The sequence below is a fragment of the Jaculus jaculus genome, chromosome 10, assembly GCF_020740685.1.
Source record: "Jaculus jaculus isolate mJacJac1 chromosome 10, mJacJac1.mat.Y.cur, whole genome shotgun sequence".
Taxonomy (NCBI): Eukaryota; Metazoa; Chordata; class Mammalia; order Rodentia; family Dipodidae; genus Jaculus; species Jaculus jaculus.
In genome coordinates this window covers 112,074,111-112,094,585 of record NC_059111.1, presented here as the reverse complement: position 1 = coordinate 112,094,585, position 20,475 = coordinate 112,074,111, and the positions used below count along the sequence as shown (strand labels likewise).

The 20,475-nt window shown below is 48.4% G+C and overlaps 1 protein-coding gene across 1 annotated transcript; it reads left to right on the top strand.

The window, feature by feature from the left end:
• Positions 1-1,104: 1,104 nt before the first annotated feature.
• Nom1 (nucleolar protein with MIF4G domain 1) lies at positions 1,105-19,967 on the top strand. Its single transcript, XM_045160090.1, has 11 exons — positions 1,105-1,932; positions 2,139-2,263; positions 3,186-3,381; positions 6,910-7,233; positions 9,589-9,699; positions 10,279-10,446; positions 11,898-12,019; positions 14,249-14,381; positions 14,746-14,877; positions 17,468-17,577; positions 19,444-19,967. The coding sequence occupies exons 1-11, from the start codon at positions 1,105-1,107 to the stop codon at positions 19,616-19,618; spliced, it is 2,424 nt and encodes an 807-aa protein (XP_045016025.1). The 3' UTR covers positions 19,619-19,967.
• Positions 19,968-20,475: the final 508 nt, after the last annotated feature.

The following is a 20,475-nucleotide window of genomic DNA, read 5'->3' as shown; positions in this document are numbered from 1 at the left end:
TTATCTGTGCCTCCTTCTTAGATCATAAGATTCTAGGACGATTGCCCTTTCCCAGAAAAGCTGACCCCAGACACCAGACACCACGGCTAGACTAACTAGACCAACTCCCATGCAAGGGCTCGTATAAAATATGATGGTGGGCTGGAGATGGCTTAGTGGTTAAGGCACTTGCCTGAGAAGCCTAAAGACCGAGAGATTCAATTCCTCAGTACCCAGGTAAGCCAGATGCGTAAGGGGTGCAAGCGTCTGGAGTTTGTTTGCAGTGGCTAGAGGCCCTGGTGTGCCCAATTCATTCATTAATTCTCCCTCTATCTTTCTCAAATAAATAAATATTTAAAAAGATGATCTCAAATGTCTTATAGTGGACTTCCCCATTTCCCAGAATCCCTTCTTGCCATCTGTTGGGCAAGAGCTGCATTTCTTCCTTTTCTTATGTTTTAGGTTTCTCCATTTCCTGGCAACCTCCTCTTCCCTGCTTCTTTGAGTTCATTACTTCCTTTATTATTCCCTTCTCTTAGAGCTCCCTCCGAAAGATCTAAGCTATAATAAAATTTTTCTGAACCTCATCCTCTGATCTGAGAACTTCATTTGTCAAATTTTTAGGCCAAAAGCCAAGAGTCCTTTGATTCAGTGGAAGTTTTGTGTGACTATGAAAGTTTGGGACCCTAATTTCTGAGTTATTGCACACCCAGGAGCCAAGAAAGGCTCTGTCACTGTCAAGACACCCCGAAATTCCCATCTAAAAATAACTACTCAAGTTGCAGTGGTGTGGCCTGGAGTCCAAAATTAGAAGGCTCAGCGGGGAGGAATGCTTGACCCTAAGAATTCCAGGCCAGACTGGAGTGGGCTGCATACTAAGAGCCTGCCTTCCCTGTGGGTACACACGTATGCATGCCAGTGCCACTGCCTCATCTTACATGGCCGATCCCCATCACAACCTACAAGGACTTCAGCTTTTCAAAGATCCCTTTGTGTCTGAGACTGCAGTCCTCCGGCCAGTAGGGGGCGCCACTCGCCCTCCCCAACGTGGCGGATCTCGCAGCGGCCGCGCCCTCCCGGAAGTCCCGCCCCTGACGGAAGTCGTGTGCCGGGGCGCCGCGGAAGATGGCGGCGTCTGCCCGCGTGGGGGCGGCGGTGCGTGGCGGCGGCCGCGGGCGCTGGGCCCGCAAGAAGCGCAGCGGCGGGCGCCGTGGTCCGGCCGGCGGGGAGGGGCCCCTGAAGCGGCTCCGGCAGGCCGTGGAGGAGTTCGTACGAGCCTCGTCGGACGGCGAGGGGCGCGGCGGCGCGGGGCGCTCGGGCCCGGGCGGGAGGAAGAGCCGCCGGGAGCTGCGCCGGGAGAAGAGGCGGCTGAGGAAAGCGCGGCTTGGGCCGAGGACGGCGGGGCCGCGGCCCGGGAGCGCCGAGGACGGTGCCCGCCGAGACAGCCCGCCGCCCGCCCCCGCCGAGGCCGCCCCGAGCCCAGCCCGAGCGCAGCTTGCCGCCGGGCGCCCCACAACCCCGGCCGCCGCGGCTGCGGCCCGCCGCCGGGCGCTCCTCGCTGCCAACGCGGAGGAGGACCGGGAGCTCCGCAGGCTGGAGCGCTGCCTCGGCCTGAACAAGCGCAGGAGGAAGGGCGACGGCGGCTCCGTGCCGCGGGGCTTCGCGCGCGACGGCCTGGACTACATCCTCGGAGTCCTGGGGTCCGGGGCGGGCGGCGGCCTGCCCGCCAGCGGCGAGGACGAGGACGGGGACGAGGACGGGCCGGCCGCCCGCGCACGCCCGGAGAGCGAGGCGGAGAGCGGCTCCGGGGAAAGCGCCGAGGAAAGCGCCGAGGACTCGGACGCGGAGGATGGCGGGGCGCGAGAGGAGAGAGCGGGGAAGAGAGTCCGCTTTGCTGAACCCGAAGAGGAGAGGGAAGGCGCGCCTGAAGGGCACGGCCCCGAGCGGGAGGAGGTAGGGTAGGGCGCGGGCATGCCCCGCGGGTGCCGGCCGCCGCCTGTCCAGAGCACTCGGCAGAGGCTGCTTTGATCAAACGGCGGGGGTCTGCAGTAATAGCTGTCCCGAGTCTTCAGGAATTTGGTATTTAACTGTGCGTATTAGTTTTAAGAAAACTAGGTTTTTCCAAAGTAAGTATTTTGCATTTTATTCCTGTCTTCAAGAAGAGTCCTTGTGACAGTGGTGAAAAGTACGTCCCACCTCGGTTGAGGCGAGAGGAGACCGTGGATGTCCAGAAGAAGGAAGAACTAGAAAGGCTCAAGAAACAGGTTAAAGGCCTAATTAACAGGTACCCACCCAGAGCTGTTTCCATCTATCGCTTGGAGAGTTTGTCTTTCTGGACCCTTCTGTTCTTATGGTGAACCTGTACCCTGGGGGAGGGGGCGCAGCTGTTTGCTTCTCCCTGCTTCAGTGTTTTGTTTTTTTTTAATTATTTATTTATTTGAGAGCGACAGACACAGAGAGAAAGACAGAGGGAGAGAGAGAGAATGGGCGCGCCAGGGCTTCCAGCCTCTGCAAACGAACTCCAGACGCGTGCGCCCCCTTGTGCATCTGGCTAACGTGGGTCCTGGGGAACTGAGTCTCGAACTGGGTCCTTAGGCTTCACAGGCAAGCGCTTAACCGCTAAGCTATCTCTCCAGCCCTCCGTCCCCCCCCCCCCTTTCAGTGTTTGAAGGAGGCCCAAAGGAAGGCTTTCACTGACTCGGACAGGCCTAAGGAGCAGGGCAGGGGCAGGGTTCCGAATCATCCAGGAACGCTTGTAGGTTGTACTTCTCCGCCCAGCCAAACGCATCTGGTGTGGAACTTGGTCGCTATGTGTGTCTTTGTTTCTTATTGTCCAATTGAAGAATAGAACATCACAAGGTTGGTTGGAAGCCACATAGGTGGGACTTCATCTCGCCATTTTATATATATATAATACTCTCTTGTCAGCTCTATAGTCTTAAAAAAATGAGTTGGACTTGGAATATCTTTCTGCTAACATCCTTAACTTAAGCTGAAAGACAATTACGTTATTTCTGGATTCTAGTGTCATATGTGGCTATGAGCTGTGGGCTCTGTGTTATCATGGCAAGGTCAGAAGTGTTCATGGAACAGACGTGGGTAGGGTGTGTCAGTAGCAGGCATTGGTATCGTCTGCATTTTCTTACTGGGCCTGGAACATAGGGCCTAATCTGAAGCACCGTTGCTCTCTGTACACTCCACTGCAGGCTGAGTGAGCCAAACATGTCATCCATAAGTGGACAGCTGGAGGAGCTGTACATGTCCCACAGCAGGAAGGACATGAGCAACACCCTGACTGCCGCCCTCATGGGTGCCTGTGTCACTGCCTCAGCCATGCCCAGCAGACTCATGATGGAACATGTCCTCCTGGTCAGCATCCTTCACCACACAGTTGGGATTGAGGTATGCACGTGCCTGTTCTCCACTCCCTGGCTGTTCCATCATGGAATTGTTGAGGTTGAGGAAGTGAGGTTCTTCTCAGCCTGCTGGGCCCTGGGGAGCTGAGGGCAGAGGAGAGGAGAGAGTGGCATCTGTCTCATGATCTCTGCTGTGTAAGCGCTGCATCAGCCACCTTGGGAATCATGTTCTGGTTTGTTTATGAGAGAGAGAATGGGTGTGCTGAGGCCTCTAGCCACTGCAGATGAACTCGACACATGCACCACTTTATGTAAATGGCTTTACGTGGGTACTGAGGAATTGGACCTGGGCCCTTGGGCTTCCAAGCAAGCGCCTTAACCGCTGAGCTATCTCCAGCCCGGGGAATAGGGTTTTTATCCTAAGAGCTGTACTCATTTTCACATGTGAATGTGAGTCCATTTTCTTGCCATTACTCAGTGTAATGGAAGCCCTGGACACTTTTCCTGCTGCTGCGTGATTACCATAATCCATACCGTTCTGTGCCTGCCTTGGCACATTCCCTGACCTAGACAAACTGGTGTGCTTCAGCAGACTTCATAATCAAGATGATGTTGGTACAGTCTCCAGTGAGTTATTTAAAATTGTACAATGACCACCCACAGCACATCAGGAGTTTGCTTGATTTGAAGAGCTGAGATTATTGGTCCTACTTCTCATTTAAGCCTTTGCTAATAGCCTCAAGGACAATAGATGGCTTGCTCAGGAGGAAGTCATTACAGTGCTTTAGCTAATGACATCCACTAAAACTTCTGTCAGATGTGCTGAGCTCTCAGGATGCTGCTTCCCATTAAGCTTCTGAGAAAACCTCCCAGGAATTTGTGGGAGGAAAAAATGGTTAAAGACTAGTGTCAGCTGTCACTGTAAGTCATTTAAAAATCAGACTTGGGTGAATTTGTGCTAAAATTCTCATTCAGAATTAGAAGACCAGGGGCATAGTTCAGAGGTAGAGCATTTGACAGACTCAGTCAATTTTGCTCAAGTGTTGGTCTATATTGTTTAATTTTGAAATCATTAAATGAAATTTGAATTTTTTATACAAATTTTGATGTCATTGATTTTTTTTTTTTTTCTCCCCGCAATGTAGGGCCTAATTCTGGCCCAGGCTGACCTGTATTCTCAGGGTAGCCTTGAACTCACAGCGATCCTCCTACCTCTGCCTCCCAAGTGCTAGGATTAAAGATGTGTACCACCACACCTGGCTCATTAAATCTTTTTGCATGATGAAAACATGCCTGAACATATTTAGTGCTTCAGGTTTTCTTGATATGTGCAGCATTCTGACTCCCTTATTAATATTGTATATGAACATTAGATGGTGGTAATAGTGGGAGAATATTTTCATCAGGTTTCTCTCTAGTGAGGGGACTTGAAATTTTAGGAAAGTCTCAAGTCTTTAGTTTGGGCTTCCAAAAATCAGTATTGTCTCCTAGCACTTTGCTGCCTCTGGAATTTTTTTGTTTGTTTTTCGAGGTAGGGTCTCACTCTAGCCCAGGCTGACCTGGAATTCACTGTGTAGTCTCAGGCTGGCCTTGAACTCAGAGCAATCCTCCTAACTCTGCCTCCTGGGTGCTGGGATGAAAGGTGTGCACTACCACGCTTGGCTCTAGGATTTTTCTGTAGCCCAGTACTGTGTGTGCATTTTTCTGTTACACTCCAAGCTGCTCGTGGATCTTATCCTCCCCTAAAGTTTTCACGCCACTCAACATCCACCACATAGTCCGTGTGTTGTCCAACAGTCGAAGCTTAATAAACCTGAGCAGATTTGGTCCTGACATGCTCACCTTTGTCTAGTTCCCAGGTACCCAGACCAAACCCTAGGCGTCATAGACATACTTCCTACTGTATGACTTTCCTTGTCCTGCCTGCCCATCTGAGGTCACTGTGTGCCCAGCCCTTTTCCTTGTCTAGCGTGGCTGACTTACTCGGGCCATGATCCCCACAGAGACTGTCCATATTACTCCACAGCCCCATCGTGTCCCCATTCCCATCTTCTCCCTTCACTTGGCTTGGCTGGGCTTTAAAGAGAAAATGGTGGCACAGTAATGTGACTATCATGAGGACAACTGCCATTTCTACCTTCAGGTTTCACTGTCTCAGTTCAAGACCACAAAGGTTCAAATTCAAGCCTGCCTTCTGTGTACATGCTTAACATAATTGGGAATGGAATGTACCAGAACAGCAGAAAGACAGTGCCATAGAGACCTTGCCCCAAGCTTCCCCGGGCCACTGCTAGTTCCTGACCTGGGGCTGTCCCCTTTGGCTGTGGCGCTGGCCTACCTGTTGTGCTCTAACCTTTACACCCACGCACAGTAAATAAAAATACTTTTAAAAAGGAGCATTGTTGATGGTAAGTTTTAAGCATTGTCTTTTAGAAACATTTTTTAGGTTATTTGCCTGTGTGTATGTGTGCACGCACACGCAGGCAGACATGCTAGGATCTCTTGTTGCAGCAAGCAAGTGCCTTAGCCGTTGAGCCACCTCACCAGACCCATTTTGTTTTGAAGAGTAAATTAGGAGATTTGTTTTAGAGAAAGTTAGATAAGAAAAACAAAGCAGGAAAGTTCCCAGGCCAAAAGAAATTCTCCCCATCCCATGAGTGGGAAGGGAGACTGAGAAACCCCCTCCCTGAGGGCGGGAGAGAAGAGGCTGAAGGGTTCACACGTGAAGCTCGGGTCCTTTAGCTTGAATTAGAAGATACGATGAGTCTCATCACCAGGCTCAGGTGTGGAAGCAAGATTTTTAACAAGTTCATTTTTCCAAAGAGCCCAAATGGCTATGACTAAAAAACTTTGTTGGGCTGGAGAGATGGCTTAGCGGTTAAGCGCTTGCCTGTGAAGCCTAAGGACCTGGGTTTGAGGCTCGATTCCACAGGACCCACATTAGCCAGGTGCAGAAGGGGGCGCACGCGTCTGGAGTTCGTTTGCAGTGGCTAGAGGCCCTGGCGCGCGCGCCTCTCTCTCTCTCTCTCTCTCTCTCTCTCTCTCTCTCTCTCTGTCTCTCTCTCTCTCTCTGTGTCTCTCTCTCTCTCTGTGTCTCTCTCTGTCTCTCTCTGTTGCTCTCAAATAAATAAAAATAAACGAAAACAAATTTTTAAAAACCACTTTGTTAGCTTTTACTTATTTATTTAGGTTTCTCGAGTAGGGTCTCACTCTAGCCCAGGCTGACCTGGAATTCACTATGTAGTCTCAGGGTGGCCTCCAACTCACAGCACTCCTCCAATGTCTGCCTCCCAAGTCCTGGGATGAAAGGTGTGCGCCACCGTGCCCAGCTTGTGTTGTTAATTTTAAAGAGACGTTTCTTTATAGGAAAAGTTTGTATGTTATGGCTCAGTGCTTCATCTGCTATCTAGAGTCCTCATCTGTACATGCACTGCAGTCCTGTCTGAGAAGCTAAAGGCTGCAGTCGTTCCTGATGACATCTCCCCTGAGCATCTCGTACATTACTTAAAAGTAATCCTATAGCTGGGTGGGCAGGGTTCCGGATATAACGCAACATACTTCTTCTGCCCTGCAGGTTGGTGCTTGCTTCCTGGAGGCTGTGGTGAGGAAGTTCGATGAAATCTATAAGGATGGAGGTGAGGGCAAAGAACTGGATAACCTGTTTACCATTATTGCCCATTTGTACAACTTCCACGTGGTGCAGTCTCTCCTCATCTTTGACATTCTGAAGAAGCTTGTTGGAACTTTCACGGAGAAAGACATTGAGCTGATCCTATTGATGCTGAAAAATGTGGGCTTTGTGTTGAGAAAAGATGATGCCTTGTCACTGAAGGAGCTGATCACGGAAGCCCAGACCAAGGCCAGTGGGGCAGGCGGCAAGTTTCAGGATCAGACCAGGGTATGAGTGCCACTTGACCAAAAGCACCCAGAGTGACTAGAGCTTACCTGTTTGAACATTATAATTCATGTCCTAACAACTTTTGTTCTCACCTACCTTAGCTAGTACCCCAGCTTTGTCTTTAATATTCAAACAAGGCTTGGTTTGGAGAGTTAATTTTTTTCTTGCTTTTTAAAAAAATACTGTATTTAAGCCAGGGGTGGTGGCCCATGCCTTTAATAACAGCATTTGGGATGCTGAGGTAGGAGGATTGCTGTGAGTTCAGGCCAGCTTGGAACTAGAGTTGGGGGTTTTTGTTGTTGTTTGTAATTATGTAAGAGATTGAGAGAATGGCTGCGCCAGGGCTTCTTGCTGCAAGTTAATTCCAAACCCCTGCGCTGAGTTGTGCATCTGGCTTTCCATGGGTTCTGAGGAATTGAACCTGGGCCGGCAGGCTTTGCAAGCAAGCGCCGTTAACTTTTGAGCCATCTCTCCTGCCCATTTTCTTACTCTGTTGAGACATACTCACTGTGTAGCCCAGCCTGGCCTTGAACTTAAGTCCTTCTGGGTGCTACGATTGTAGGGGTGCACCACCAAACATTGATTGAACCTTGCTTTCTTAATTAAGAGCTCAGGTAAATATTTTTGTGAATTTAGAAATGGGCTCATTCAAGCCAGGCATGGTGGCACACACACCTTTAATCCCAGCACTCGGGAGGCAGAGATAGGAGGACTGCCATGAGTTCAAGGCCACTCTGAGGCTCCATAGTGAATTCCAGGAGAGCCTGAGCTAGAGTGAAACCTGCCTCAAAAAACTAAAAAAGAAAAAAAAAAAAAGGACTCATTTATCTCAGAAATTGCTGATTGAAGAGACTGTGTGACTTGAGGCTCAAGTGTCATCCTGGTGTGAACTTGTGCTTCTGCCATTGGGCAGCAGCAGAGCCTGAGTCTTACCTATCACAGTTTCCTCCATCTTGCTTGCTGTGAGAGGTATGAGACAGCGCCTGAAAAGGCCTCATGGAGGAGCAGTGAGGAGCTCATAAAGAGCCAGTGTGGGGAGCCTGAAATGCATGGCCAGGAGGGAGAAGACCACTGGGTCTAGAGCCTGGGACTGACCTTTGGGGTCTGTGGGCTCTCAGTCGATAGTTCACTGATGGACACTGCACTTCAGTGGCCACTTTGGCTGCCAGTAGAACAGACGGGATGATCAGGGTGGGGAGAAGGTTGCAGGGGTAGGTGGCTTGAATGAGCATGGTATCAGTGATGTGACCTCAGGAATAAGAAATGATAGGGCTTGGGCTGGAGAGATGGCTTAGCGGTTAAATGCTTGCCTGTGAAGCCTAAGGACCCCGGTTCGAGGCTCGGTTCCCCAGGTCCCACGTTAGCCAGATGCACAAGGGGGCGCAGGCGTCTGGAGTTCGTTTGCAGAGGCTGGAAGCCCTGGCGCGCCCATTCTCTCTCTCTCTCTGTCACTCTCAAATAAATAAATAAAATAATTAAAAAAAAAAAGAAATGATAGGGCTTAATGGAGAACAGGGCTAAGGGAGGGGAGGTCACAGTCACTGCAGGGTAACGGGTCATGCAGGGGGATCTGGGGCTGGGAGGAGACGGCTCTGCTTCTGCAGTATTAAAGTTGAAGCACCTGGGTAAGCTAGGAGGGGCTCAGGATCACTCTTGCACCAGTCCTAAAGGCTGTAGGAGTTGGTGCGGCATTGTTTCCAGTTTGAGTCAAAAGGGCACTGATGGTTAAAGTTATTGAAAACCAGAGAGGAGCACAGGCTTGCAGGTGGTAAGGGTGAGACTTTCTGCTGCCAAAGCATGATGAGGTGTGAGGACCAGGAGCTGCGGAGGGCCAGGGGTTTAAGAGCGCCACAGAAAAGACAAAACTATTTAAAAATATGCTGTGGCTTTGTAAAGGATTTGGGAGAGCAGACTAAACTGCTTCATACCATTGGATATTCTTTATCAGTAATGAGGATGATGTGCCTCAACTGGGCTACAGTTAAGTTTTTAGTTTGTTTGATGTATGCATATGCACATGCATGTGGAGGCTATCCAGGTATCCGTCTATATTATTTCCCTGGGACAGTCTGTCACTGAGCATGAAATGCAAATTTTTCAGCTAGATTGGCTGAGCAGCAAGCCCCAGTGATCCTCCTAGCTCTGCTCCCACCTCACCCCTGCCCTCCATTGCTGAGGTTACAGGAGCGAGCAGGCATGCCTGGCATTTTACATGGGCGCTGGGGATCAAGCCGGGTCCTTGTGCTTGTACAGCAAAGGCACTTACCTGAGTCCCAGCTGTGATGCATTTCTTGTCAGGTTGATTGACGGATTATGTTGACTGTTTTGAACAATTTTTTTGGTTTTTTCTCTAAGGTGCGCTTCATGCTGGAGACAATGCTAGCACTGAAGAACAATGACATGCGCAAGATCCCCGGCTATGACCCTGAACCTGTGGAGAAACTGAGGAAATTACAGAGAGCTTTAGTGAGTGCTTTCCATTCTGGTTGGTGGGCCCATGGTAACAGGGAAGAAGCAGACATTTATGCGTCAGGCACTGTGTCCAGCACGAGTGAGAACAGAAACTGCACGCCTGCCATAGAGATAGCAGAGCATCTGTGCATGAGAAACTTGGAGTTGGTTGAGACCCACTGTAGTTTTCCCTGAGGCACTCAACTCAGACTGTGTAGTAGACACGAGGGACTCTCAGAGGAGGCCCGGCCCCACCTGGACCCAGGAAGCTCTGTCATGTGTCCAGACTGCAGCCTCGTTAGTTACTGAGGCCATCACCATTGTCATCCTGTTCATAGTCAGTGAGGCGGTCGCCAGGGTCACAGGTCTCGCAGTTGCCTGCACTGAGACAAAGCACATTAGGTGATAGACCTACAAACACAAGTATGGGGCGTTTACAGCTCACTGTGGCATTTCTCCAGACTGACTGCCCCACTTGTCAGTGACTCATGGAAGTAGTCATACCCAAGAGTGCCAGCATCAAAGAAGGAAAGCAGGGGGGAAGTGCAGACTGTACCAGCTAAAGCATTTCACAGAACCTGTTCCTTCAATAAGGTCCGCGGTGCTGGCTCGGGTTCTGAGACTCGGCTCCGCATCTCCTGGGATGGTGTCTTGAATGCAGAGCAGACTGGTCGCTGGTGGATTGTAGGGTCTGCATGGAGTGGAACCCCAATGATTGATAACCGTCATCACACGCTCGCACAGAAGCCGCTTGCAGGAACGGTATGGAGACTTGTGGACACCTTCATACCTGGAGTCTGCGCGATCTGTCATTCCTGAGTATTACTGAAGTCGACACACAGGCTTATCTAAAAGTCCCAACACATGATTCAGAAAAGGTCTAAGAGTTCATGTAGTGAGGGAAAATGAAAAATTAAAACACTCATTCCGAGGCTCCCTGTTGAGACTCAGTCACGTGCTGTTCCTGGGGGTTTTGAGCCCCAGTCCACTAGTGTAGGTTCATCTCATTTGTCTTTGTCTTTGCCATGCACTAACGTCTGTGCTTAGTATCTCTTCCTGTTCCTCACAACTGTCTGATCCTGGGGTCCTCATCCTACCTGGGGCTCGCAGTCTCTGGCAGCATCATGTGTCTGAGCCTATGTTCATCTCTGATGTAAATTTTTTGTTTATTGTTATTTATTTATTTGATAGTGACAAAGACAGAGGCGCGGGGGGGGGGGGGAGGAATGGGCGCGCCAGGACCGCCAGTCACTGCAAACGAACTTCAGGTGCATGCGCCCCCTTGTGCATCTGGCTTACATGGGTCCTGGGGAATCAAGCCTCGAACTGGGGTCCTTAGCCTTCGTAGGCAAGCGCTTAACCGCTAAGCCATTTCTCCGGCCCTTTTTTTGTTTTTTTAAGGTAGGGTCTCACTCTAGTTCAGGCTGACCTGGAATTTGCTATGTAGTCCCAGGGTGTACTCGAACTCAACGGTGATCCACCTACCTCTGCCTCCTGAGTGCTGGAGTTAAAGGTATGGGCCACCATGCCTGGCTTTTTTTCCATTTTTTAAGATAGGGTCTCATCCTAGCCCAGGCTGATCTGGAATTCACTGTGTGGTCTCAGGGTGGCCTCAAACTCATAGCGATCCTCCTTCAGTCTCCCAGGTGCTGGGATTAAAGGCGTGCACCACCATACCTTTCCTGCACATAAAACTTACAGCTGTGCTTGAGCCTCGGTGTGTTAACTTTTTAGAAACTTCGAGTTCATTCCTATGCCAAAAAATAGTGTCATAAGTCTTAGGGGTCAGCATCTATGTATTGTGGCCTATGTGTCGATCTTTCCTGTCTCTCTTTTTAAAAATAATTAATTTAATTTTTTATTTGTTTGTTTTCTTGTTTTTTCGAGGTGGGGTCTCACTGTAGCCCAGGCTGACCTGGAATTCACTAGGTAGTCTCAGGGTGGCCTCGAACTCATGGCAATCCTCCTATCTCTGCCTCCCAAGTGCTGGGATTAAAGGATGTGCCACCACGCCCAGCTTAAAATGTTTTTATTTATTTGGGAGCAAGGGCATACCAGGACCTCCAGCCGCTGTAAACAAACTCCAGACACATACACCACCTTGTGCACCTGGTTTACATAGGTCCTAGGGAACTGAACCTGAGTCCTTTGGCTTTGCAGTAAGCCCCTTAACTGCTAAGCCATCACCCCAGCCCCATCTTTCCTCTCTTCAGGTTAGTGCCAAGATGCTGGAACTTGCCCGGAAGCAGAGAATGAACACTGACATCCGAAGAAACATATTTTGCACAGTAATGACAAGTGAAGACTATTTGGATGCCTTTGAAAAGCTGCTTAAGTAAGCACCTGCTTTGATCTGTTTAATGGATGTAAATAAGTGAGCTGATCTGGGTTTTGGCTTTTTGGTGACTAACTGGGTCTTTCTTGTTATTGTCCTCTCACCTGGGTCCCATGTGCCTCTAGTATGTCATTGGTCCTTAAGTTTTGTGCCCATGGTAGATCACACTGTATGGTACCAAGATTTGAGGGCTTAACTGACCATGTATATAGTTTCAGGGGGTTCTTGGTTACCATGAATTGCTCATAAACATAAAATCCTTTATTCATGTGTGGAGGATACTTTGTGTGCATGCATGTACCATGGTGGTCAGAGCACAACTCTGGGGTGTTGGCCTCTCCTTCCACATTTTTTGGGGTGTGTGTGTTTTGTTTTTGTTTTTCAAGGTAGGTTAGGTTCTTGCTCTAGTCCAGGCTGACCTGGGGAATCGAACCTGGGTCCTTTGGCTTTGCAGGCAAGTACCTTAACCACTAAGCCAGCTCTCCAGCCCACCTTCCAATTTTTTTTTCTTAATTTTTATTAACATTTTCCATGATGATAAAAAAAAAGTCCCGTGGCTATACCCCCCCACTTTCCCCTTTGAAATTCCATTCTCCATTATATCCCCTCCCCCTCTCAGTCTCTCCTTTATTTTGATGTCATGATCTTTTCCTCTATGACAGTCTTGTGTAAGTAGTGTCAGGCACTGTGAGGTCATGGATATCCAGGCCATTTTGTGTCTGGAGGAGCATGTTGTAAGGAGTCCTACCCTTCCTTTGGCTCTTACATTCTTTCTACCACCTCTTCTGCATTAGACCCTGAGCCTCACCTTCCACCTTTTTAAAAAGTAGTTTTAGTTATTTGCAAGCAGAAAGTGTTAAATAGTATGGGTGTCCCAAGGCCTCTGAACCAAATACTTAGGCCATTTTTAACCAGCTTACATGGTGGTTTAGGTATTGAATCCATGCCTCAGGCTTTGCAAGCAAGTGCCTTTAACCACTGAGCCATTGTCCCAGCCTCTAGATTTCTTGGGGCGGGGGTTGTTTTTGTTTTTTGAGATAGCCCTAGCTCTAGCCCAGGCTGACCTAGAATTAACTATGTAGTCTCAGGGTGGCCTTGAACTCATGGCGATCCTCCTACCTCTGCCTCCTGAGTGCTGTGATTGAAGGCATGTGCCATCATGCCTGGCATTTTAATGTTTTTTTTTTTTTTTAATATGTTTGTTTGTTTACAAGCAATGAAGAGAAAATGAGAGAAGGCATGGGAACGCAGGGCCTTCTGCCACTGCAGACAAACTCCAGATACATGTGCCACTTTGTGCTTCTGTCTTTATGTGGGTGCTGTGGAATTAGACCCAGACCACCAGGCTTCACAAGCAAGTGCCTTTAACCGCTAAGGCATCTCTCTAGCACCCCCCCCCCTTTTTTTTTAATCTCCTCAGTTTTTTGAAGTTGGGTCTCATTCCAGCCCAGGCTGACCTTGAATTCACCGTGTAGTCTCAGTGTGTCCTTAAATGTACAGTGAACCTCCTACCTCTGCCTCCCAAGTGCTGGGATTAAAGGGTCGTTTTTGAAACAAGGCCTCACTATGTAGCTCAGGCTGACCTGAGTCTTCAGACTCCTGGTGGGATTGTAGTTATATGCCACCACACCTGTTTCCTTAAGTTTTAAAGATGAAAAGTAAGGGGTTGAAAGATGATTTAGCATTTAAGGCACTTGCCTGTGAAGCCTAAGGACCCAACTTTGATTCCCCAGTACCCATGTAAGCCAGATGTTCATGGTGGCACATGCATCTGAGTTTGTTTGCAATGGCTAGAGGCTCTGGTGTGCCCATTCTCTCTCCAATAAACAAAATATTTTTTAACAAATGAAAAGTAAAAATGTTGCTTCAACAAGACCTGGCTTCAAGCACATAAGTGAGCCCTTGGGTGCCAGTCCTAGGCTGCGTAGCTGCTGTAGAACTCGAGTACTCTGTCTCTACATACTGACACATTTGGGGGAGAACTGAGGCCCAGAGAAGCTGGGAGCAGGGCTGGGCTGTGATGTGGGCCGTGCCTGCCAGCACCGCCTTTAGTCAGATGACTTTTGGAAGCATGATGCTGCATGCCTTTAATCCCAGCACTCAGAAAACAGAACTAAAAAAGAAAAAAACAGACGACTTTTGGCCAGCATCTAGTAGAGAGCAAGGAGCTGTGACTTTGCTATGAAAACTGCATGTGGAGTATGGCTACTCTGGCTATTTCTGTGGTAGGCTCGGGCTGAAGGACCAGCAGGAGAGAGAGATCGTCCATGTCCTTGTGGATTGCTGCCTGCAGGAGAAAACATACAATCCATTCTATGCTTTCCTGGCGGGCAAGTTCTGCAACTATGAGAGGAGATTCCAGGTAACCTAGAAGGCTTCCAGCTACCTGTGCCTGCCTGGTCTTCGTAAACATTCTGTTGCACTGCCTGAGTCAGGAGTGGCCCCAGCCCCGCATGGATCACAGCCGCGGAAGGAGGTGGGACAGTGAGGGAGAGTACAGACGGGAGGAGTGTGGACAGGCTCGCCAGGCGCCTCCAGGAGTGTTGCAGTACACACTTGCAAACTACTTGTGTCAGCGCCCTGCCTTAGCATCTCCTCACTTGAGGGACAGAGCTGCAGCAACAGGAGGTGGCTGTGACACCCTGTCGGGAAGGGAAGTGATGAAGGGGACACTTAGACTACAGCCGTAACCTTCATTGCATCGTGACTTGTTTTTCTGTTACCAGATGACTTTCCAGTTCAGCATATGGGACAAATTTCGGGACTTGGAAAATTTGCCAGGCACTAACCTTTCTAATCTGGTCCACCTGGTGGCACACCTGCTGAAGACCAAGTCACTTCCGCTTTCCATCTTAAAGGTGTGTATGATACAGGAAATCTAAGTGTCACAGGTGGTGGTAGAGTTTTTTATATTTTTTGTTTCTTTGGGTTTTTTTTGTTTGTTTGTTTGTTTTTGGTTTTGGTTTTCGGTTTTTCAAGATAGGGTCTCAGTCTAGCTTAGGCTGACCTGGAATTTACTTTGTAGTCTCAGGGTGGCCTTGAACTCACAGTGATCCTCCTACCTCTGCCTCCTGAATCCTGGGATTAGAGACATGCGCCACCACACCCAGCTTTTAAAAATAAAAAATGCATTGTTCAAGATTCTGAAATGTGTATTCACAGTCATAGCCATCATAGAAAATAGAGAAATTAACATAAGGTATAGATTTCTTTAAACAGTTAAGGCCAGGGGCCTGGAGAAATGGCTTAGTGGTTAAGGTGCTTGCCTGCAAGGTCAAAGAACCTAGGTTTGATTTCTCCAGGACCATGTAAGTCATATGCACAAGTGGCACATGCATCTGGAATTCGTTTGCAGTGGCTGGGGACCCTGGTTTGCCCATTCTCTTTATATATGTGTCCCCTCCTTTTTCTCAAATAAAAATAAAAAAAATATTTAAAAATAAGGCCAGCCATGAGTTTTTTTGCTGGTTGATAAGTGGATCTGTTTAGGATTTGAGGTTCATATAATAGTTGTACTTATAGAATCCTGAACTGGTCACAGCTGAGCTCAGGGAACTGAGAAGTAGGACTGGCTGCTTTTGGAAGCGTGGTCCTAGGTCTTCAGTACAAGATACATGACGCAGAAGCTTCTCGCCCTCAGTGTCTTCATCCTGCAAAGCCCTGAGAGCCAGTGCACTGCTGTTTCCTGAGGCTACGCTAAAGCCCAGACAGGAGGTGGCATTCAAGATGGGCTGGCCAGTAAGGCTTGGATTGCGGGGTCCCTAGGATGCTAGTGTCCTAAAACTCCTGAGCTTTGGAGACACTGAGGGGGGTGGACAGCAGAGACAAGTTGGAACTGGCTTTGGTTTCTCCCTATGACATTCCCAACGTGCAGGACAGACTGCAGCTGTGTCTTATGTGCACGTGTCTGTTCTGCCACTCACCCTGTCATTTGCTGTTTCCTTCAGTGAGGGGCAGAGTTAGGGTTTGGCCACTATATTAAAAATGGGGGGGTGTGGCTGGAGAGATGGCTTAACGATTAAAGTGCTTGCCTGCAAAGCCTAAGGACCCAGGTTCAATTCTCAGTACCCATATGAGCCAGATGTACATGATGGTGCTTGTGTCTGGAGTTAATTTGTAATGGCTAGAGGTCCTTGCACGCCCATTCTCTCTCTCAAATAAATAATATTAGGGCTGGAGAGATGGCTCAGCAGTTAAGGCATTGGCCTGCAAAGTGTAACAACCCAAATTCAGTTTCCTAGTACCCATGTAAAGCCAGTACAAAGTGACACATGCACCTGAAGTTTGCAGACTGGAGGCCCTGGTGCACCCATTCTAATTCTTCTGTCTCTCTTCTCTCTCTTTGCAAATAAATAACTTAATTTTTTTTTAATTGGGGTACTTTATCATGTTCTCAAAACAAGTAACTTTGAACGTGGAAATTGCAGTGAAATCTTGCTTTTGCGCATTCGTGCAGCACTCAGGGTGTATGACTGTCTCCATGTGGACAAGAGCAGCGCAGCAGGAACCCAGCCATGGGAGATGGGGCTTTGGGCCCTTATGGAGGGTTACTCTTGAATGTAGTGTTTGTCCTTATTCCCAGGCATGCTTCATACTTGTGTGCAGCCAGCACTGCGGACATACTTCATACTGTCGCCACGTTCTGTCCCTCTACAAAGCTTGCCCTTTGTCCACGTTCTGTCCCTCTACAAAGCTTGCCCTTTGTCCATGTTGGTCTCTTGCCTGATATTTTTTCTTTTTTACTTTATACACGTATAGAACATCCATCTGTCCTATTACTAAAGGCTGAGACTTTTTTGTTTGTTTTTTTCAAGGTAGGGTCTGGCTGTATCCCAGGCTGACCTGAGATTCACTGTGTAGTCTCAGGGTGGCTTCAAACTCACAAGAAATCCTCCTACCTCTGCTTCCTGAGTGCTTGGATTAAAGGCGTGCATCACCATACCCAGCTTAAGACGTTTTAAAAGATGTGTTTTATTTACTTATTTGAGAGAGAGAGAGAGAATGGACACTGCAAATGAACTCCAGACACATGTACCACCTTGTGCATTTGGCTTTAAGTGGGTACTGGGAAATCGAACCTGGGTCCTTATGCTTCACAGACAAGCACCTTAACCACTAAGCCATTGCTCCAGCACTTTCTGAGGGGTTGATGGCTTTCTAAGGTGTGTGAGTGTGTGCATGTACACACCCTAGAATCTACATTCCTGGCTTGGAAGGTCCACACCCTGTCAGGTCTCCCACTGCCATGTGGCTCATAGCCCAGGTGCTGCCAGGCCCTCGCCTGCCAGCACTGCAGAGGATTCTGAGTGCACCCCTCAGTGGTTTGAACCCCTCTAAAACCTAGCCTGGTGGAGAGGGGCAAGGGCTCAATGTTGGCCCTGTTTACAAATCAGGAAAACCAACTAAGTCAGCATCAAGATGTTTTCTTTTTCTCCTGACCATTATTAGGTGGTTGAATTCAGTGAACTGGATAAGCCCAGAGTGCACTTCTTACGGAAAGTGTTAACGCTGCTATTGATGGAAACAGAGGCAGAAGACTTGGGTTTAATTTTTTCCAGGTATGTGTCCAGTGTGTTAGGTAAGACATGAGAAAGGGGTGAATGATCACTTTTGCCACTAGTGGTTTATAAAAGCTGGTCACTGAACTTTCTATGTGGCTCACTCTTAGTCTAATTCAGTATCTATGTATTAAGTTTAGGAAGCATAAAACTTGAAGTGATTGTCACAAACAGGAAAGCTCTTAGGGTTTTTTTTTTTTTAATATTTTATTTGTTTATTTGAGAGGAGAGGGAAAGATCGGCATGCCAGTGCCTCCAGCCAAGCATATGAACTCTAGATGCATGCGCCACCTTGTGCATCTGGCTTATGTGTGTCCTGGAGAATTGAATGTGGGTCCTCAGGCTTCACAGGCAAGCACTTTAACCACTAAGTCATCTCTTCAGCCAGGCTTTTGTTTTCCCTGTGAGGTACTTGTTCCTGAACCTAAGCCTTAGGTGCTAAGCAGCACCCTCTTTTACCACTGAGCCTCACCTCAAGACCTTGAGTTTTGTTTTGTTTTGTTTTGTTTTTTTTCCCAGTTCTTAAGTGTTTTGATTTTTCAAGGTAAGGCCTCACTAGCCCAGGCTGACCTGGAATTCACTATATAGTCTCTGAGTGCCCTCAAACTCTTGGTGATCCTTCTACCTCTGCCTCCTGAGTGCTAGGATTAAATGCATGCACTACCACACCTGGGGTGTCCTTAAGGTTTTGTTTTTTTTTTCTCTCTCGAGGTAGGGTCTTAACTCTAGCTTGGGCTGTCTTGGAATCCACTATGTAGTCTTAAAGTGGCTTCAAACTCATGGCGATCCTTCTGCCTCCCAAGTGCTGGGAATAAAGGTATGCGCCACGACATCCAGCTTATTCCTTAAGATTTTAGTTGAAGCTGGACATAGTGATTCATGCCTATAATCTTAGCACTCAGAAGGCTGAGGCAGGAGGATTGCTGTGAGTGCAAGGGTAGTTGAGAGAGACAGAGAATGGGCACACTGGTGCCTGTGGCCACTGGAAATGAACTCCAGATGCCACTTTGTGCATCTGTCTTTATGTGGGTACTGGGAAATCAAACCCAAGTCATTAGGCTTTGCAGGCAAGTGCCTTAACAGCTGAGAAGAAGCTAGGCTGGGCTGGGGAGATGACTCAGTGGTTAAAGGGCTTGCTTTCAAAGTCTGTTAGTCAGATTTCAATTCCCCAGTACCTGTGTGAAGCCAGAGTGCAATTTGGCATTTGCATCTGGAGTTCGTTTACAGTGGCAAATGGCCCTGGCATGCCCATACACCCACACCCACACTCATTCTCAAGGGGAAAAAAAAGAAAAAAAAATACATGCACACATATGATCCCAGGACTTGGGATGCTGTGGTAGGAGGATTGCCATGAGTTTGAGGCCAACCTGGGACTACAAAGTGAGTTCTACATCAGCCTGTGCTAGAGTGAGACCTTGCCTCGAGAAAAACAAAAAATTCAAATAGAAGTTCACAGCCACCCAGGGTAACAACACCCTACTTGAATAGAGAAACAGAGGAAATGGGGAGAGATTGAGATTTCAAAGGAAACTGGGGGTCAGGTGGTGCCAAAGCAACGACTCAAGCAGGGTGTTCACAGTGGCACGTGAGTCTAGAGTTTGGTTGCAGTGGCAGGAGGCCCTGCTGTACCCATATTGATATTCTCTCTGTCTGCTTCTTAGTCTTTCTCAAATAAATTAAAGGAAATGAGGGCGATATAGGAGATGGCTCAGTGGCAGAGCTCTTGCCTATCATGTGCAAGGAAGACTTAGGAGTTTATCCCCAGTACCAGTGCTCCCCCCCAAAAAATACATATATAAGTGGGTTAACCTTGCTTCTTAAAGACTAGCCCATACCTGACCTGTGTCTACAATTCCCTTTCAGAGTATCTGACAACCCAAAGCTGAGGATGTTGCGAGAAGGTCTGAAGCTCTTCATTAGCCACTTCTTACTGAAACACGCACAGGCCCACCAGAGTGTGGAGGAAGTCAGCCTGCTGAGAGAGAGGGCGAGCCTTGCATCTAAGTCTCTGCAGGGCAGGGCTGCGCTCAGAATGTAAGCGGGGAGGGAGGATACTTAGAAATGTCCTTTGCAAACCCAAAGGCTTGTCCTGCTTTCTGTGTAAACGTGTGGGTGAGTTGCATCATGGCCTGTCGCATTGTATGTTTTCAGATCATTTTTTTATCCAGGATTGTATATATTTTAAATATGTATTTATGTACATACCAGGTATGTGTAGAAAGGGGGAGAGAAGATGGGCCAGAGACTGGACAGTGTTCTTTTTTGAATACTGAGCCACACGGGACTGTTAATTTTCTAATAGATAAATATGACCACTAGAGGGGGCTGTGATCATAAATTGATGTCTTTATCTTTTAAAAAAACACTGATTAAAAGTGCAGAAACCATTGGTTAACTGTGATGGTTGGTATGTAATTAAATGATTGGAATGTGGTTAGATTTTGGAAAGTTTGGCTGACCACAGTGAACGTCCCCTGGTGTGGAACGGTGTGGACAGCGGTCTTTCCTCACCACTCCCTGACGCTCTGATGCAGTGGAGGACATTCTGGCCTGACCCTGTCTCCCCACAGTGAAGTCGTAATGGGTGGTGGGTATGTGCCGGGTGCAGCTTTCCTCGATGCCGTGTGAGAAGACTGGTGAGGCATGCTTGTGGCATTCGGGGAACTAGCATGTGCTCGCTGGAAGACGCTCCCTGCCTGCTGAGGGGAGAAGGCAGGAAGGAGGAACATCCTGGCCCAGCAGCTGTCACACACACAACATGCTTTTCCCAGCAGTAAATCTGCTTCACTGCTGCATCTTGACTTCCACTGGCTCTGATTTCTGCCAGCAGTGTATTCTCTGCAGAGTGGTCATCTTGGGTGGGGGTGGGGTACAGACTCTGGGGACACCATGTTG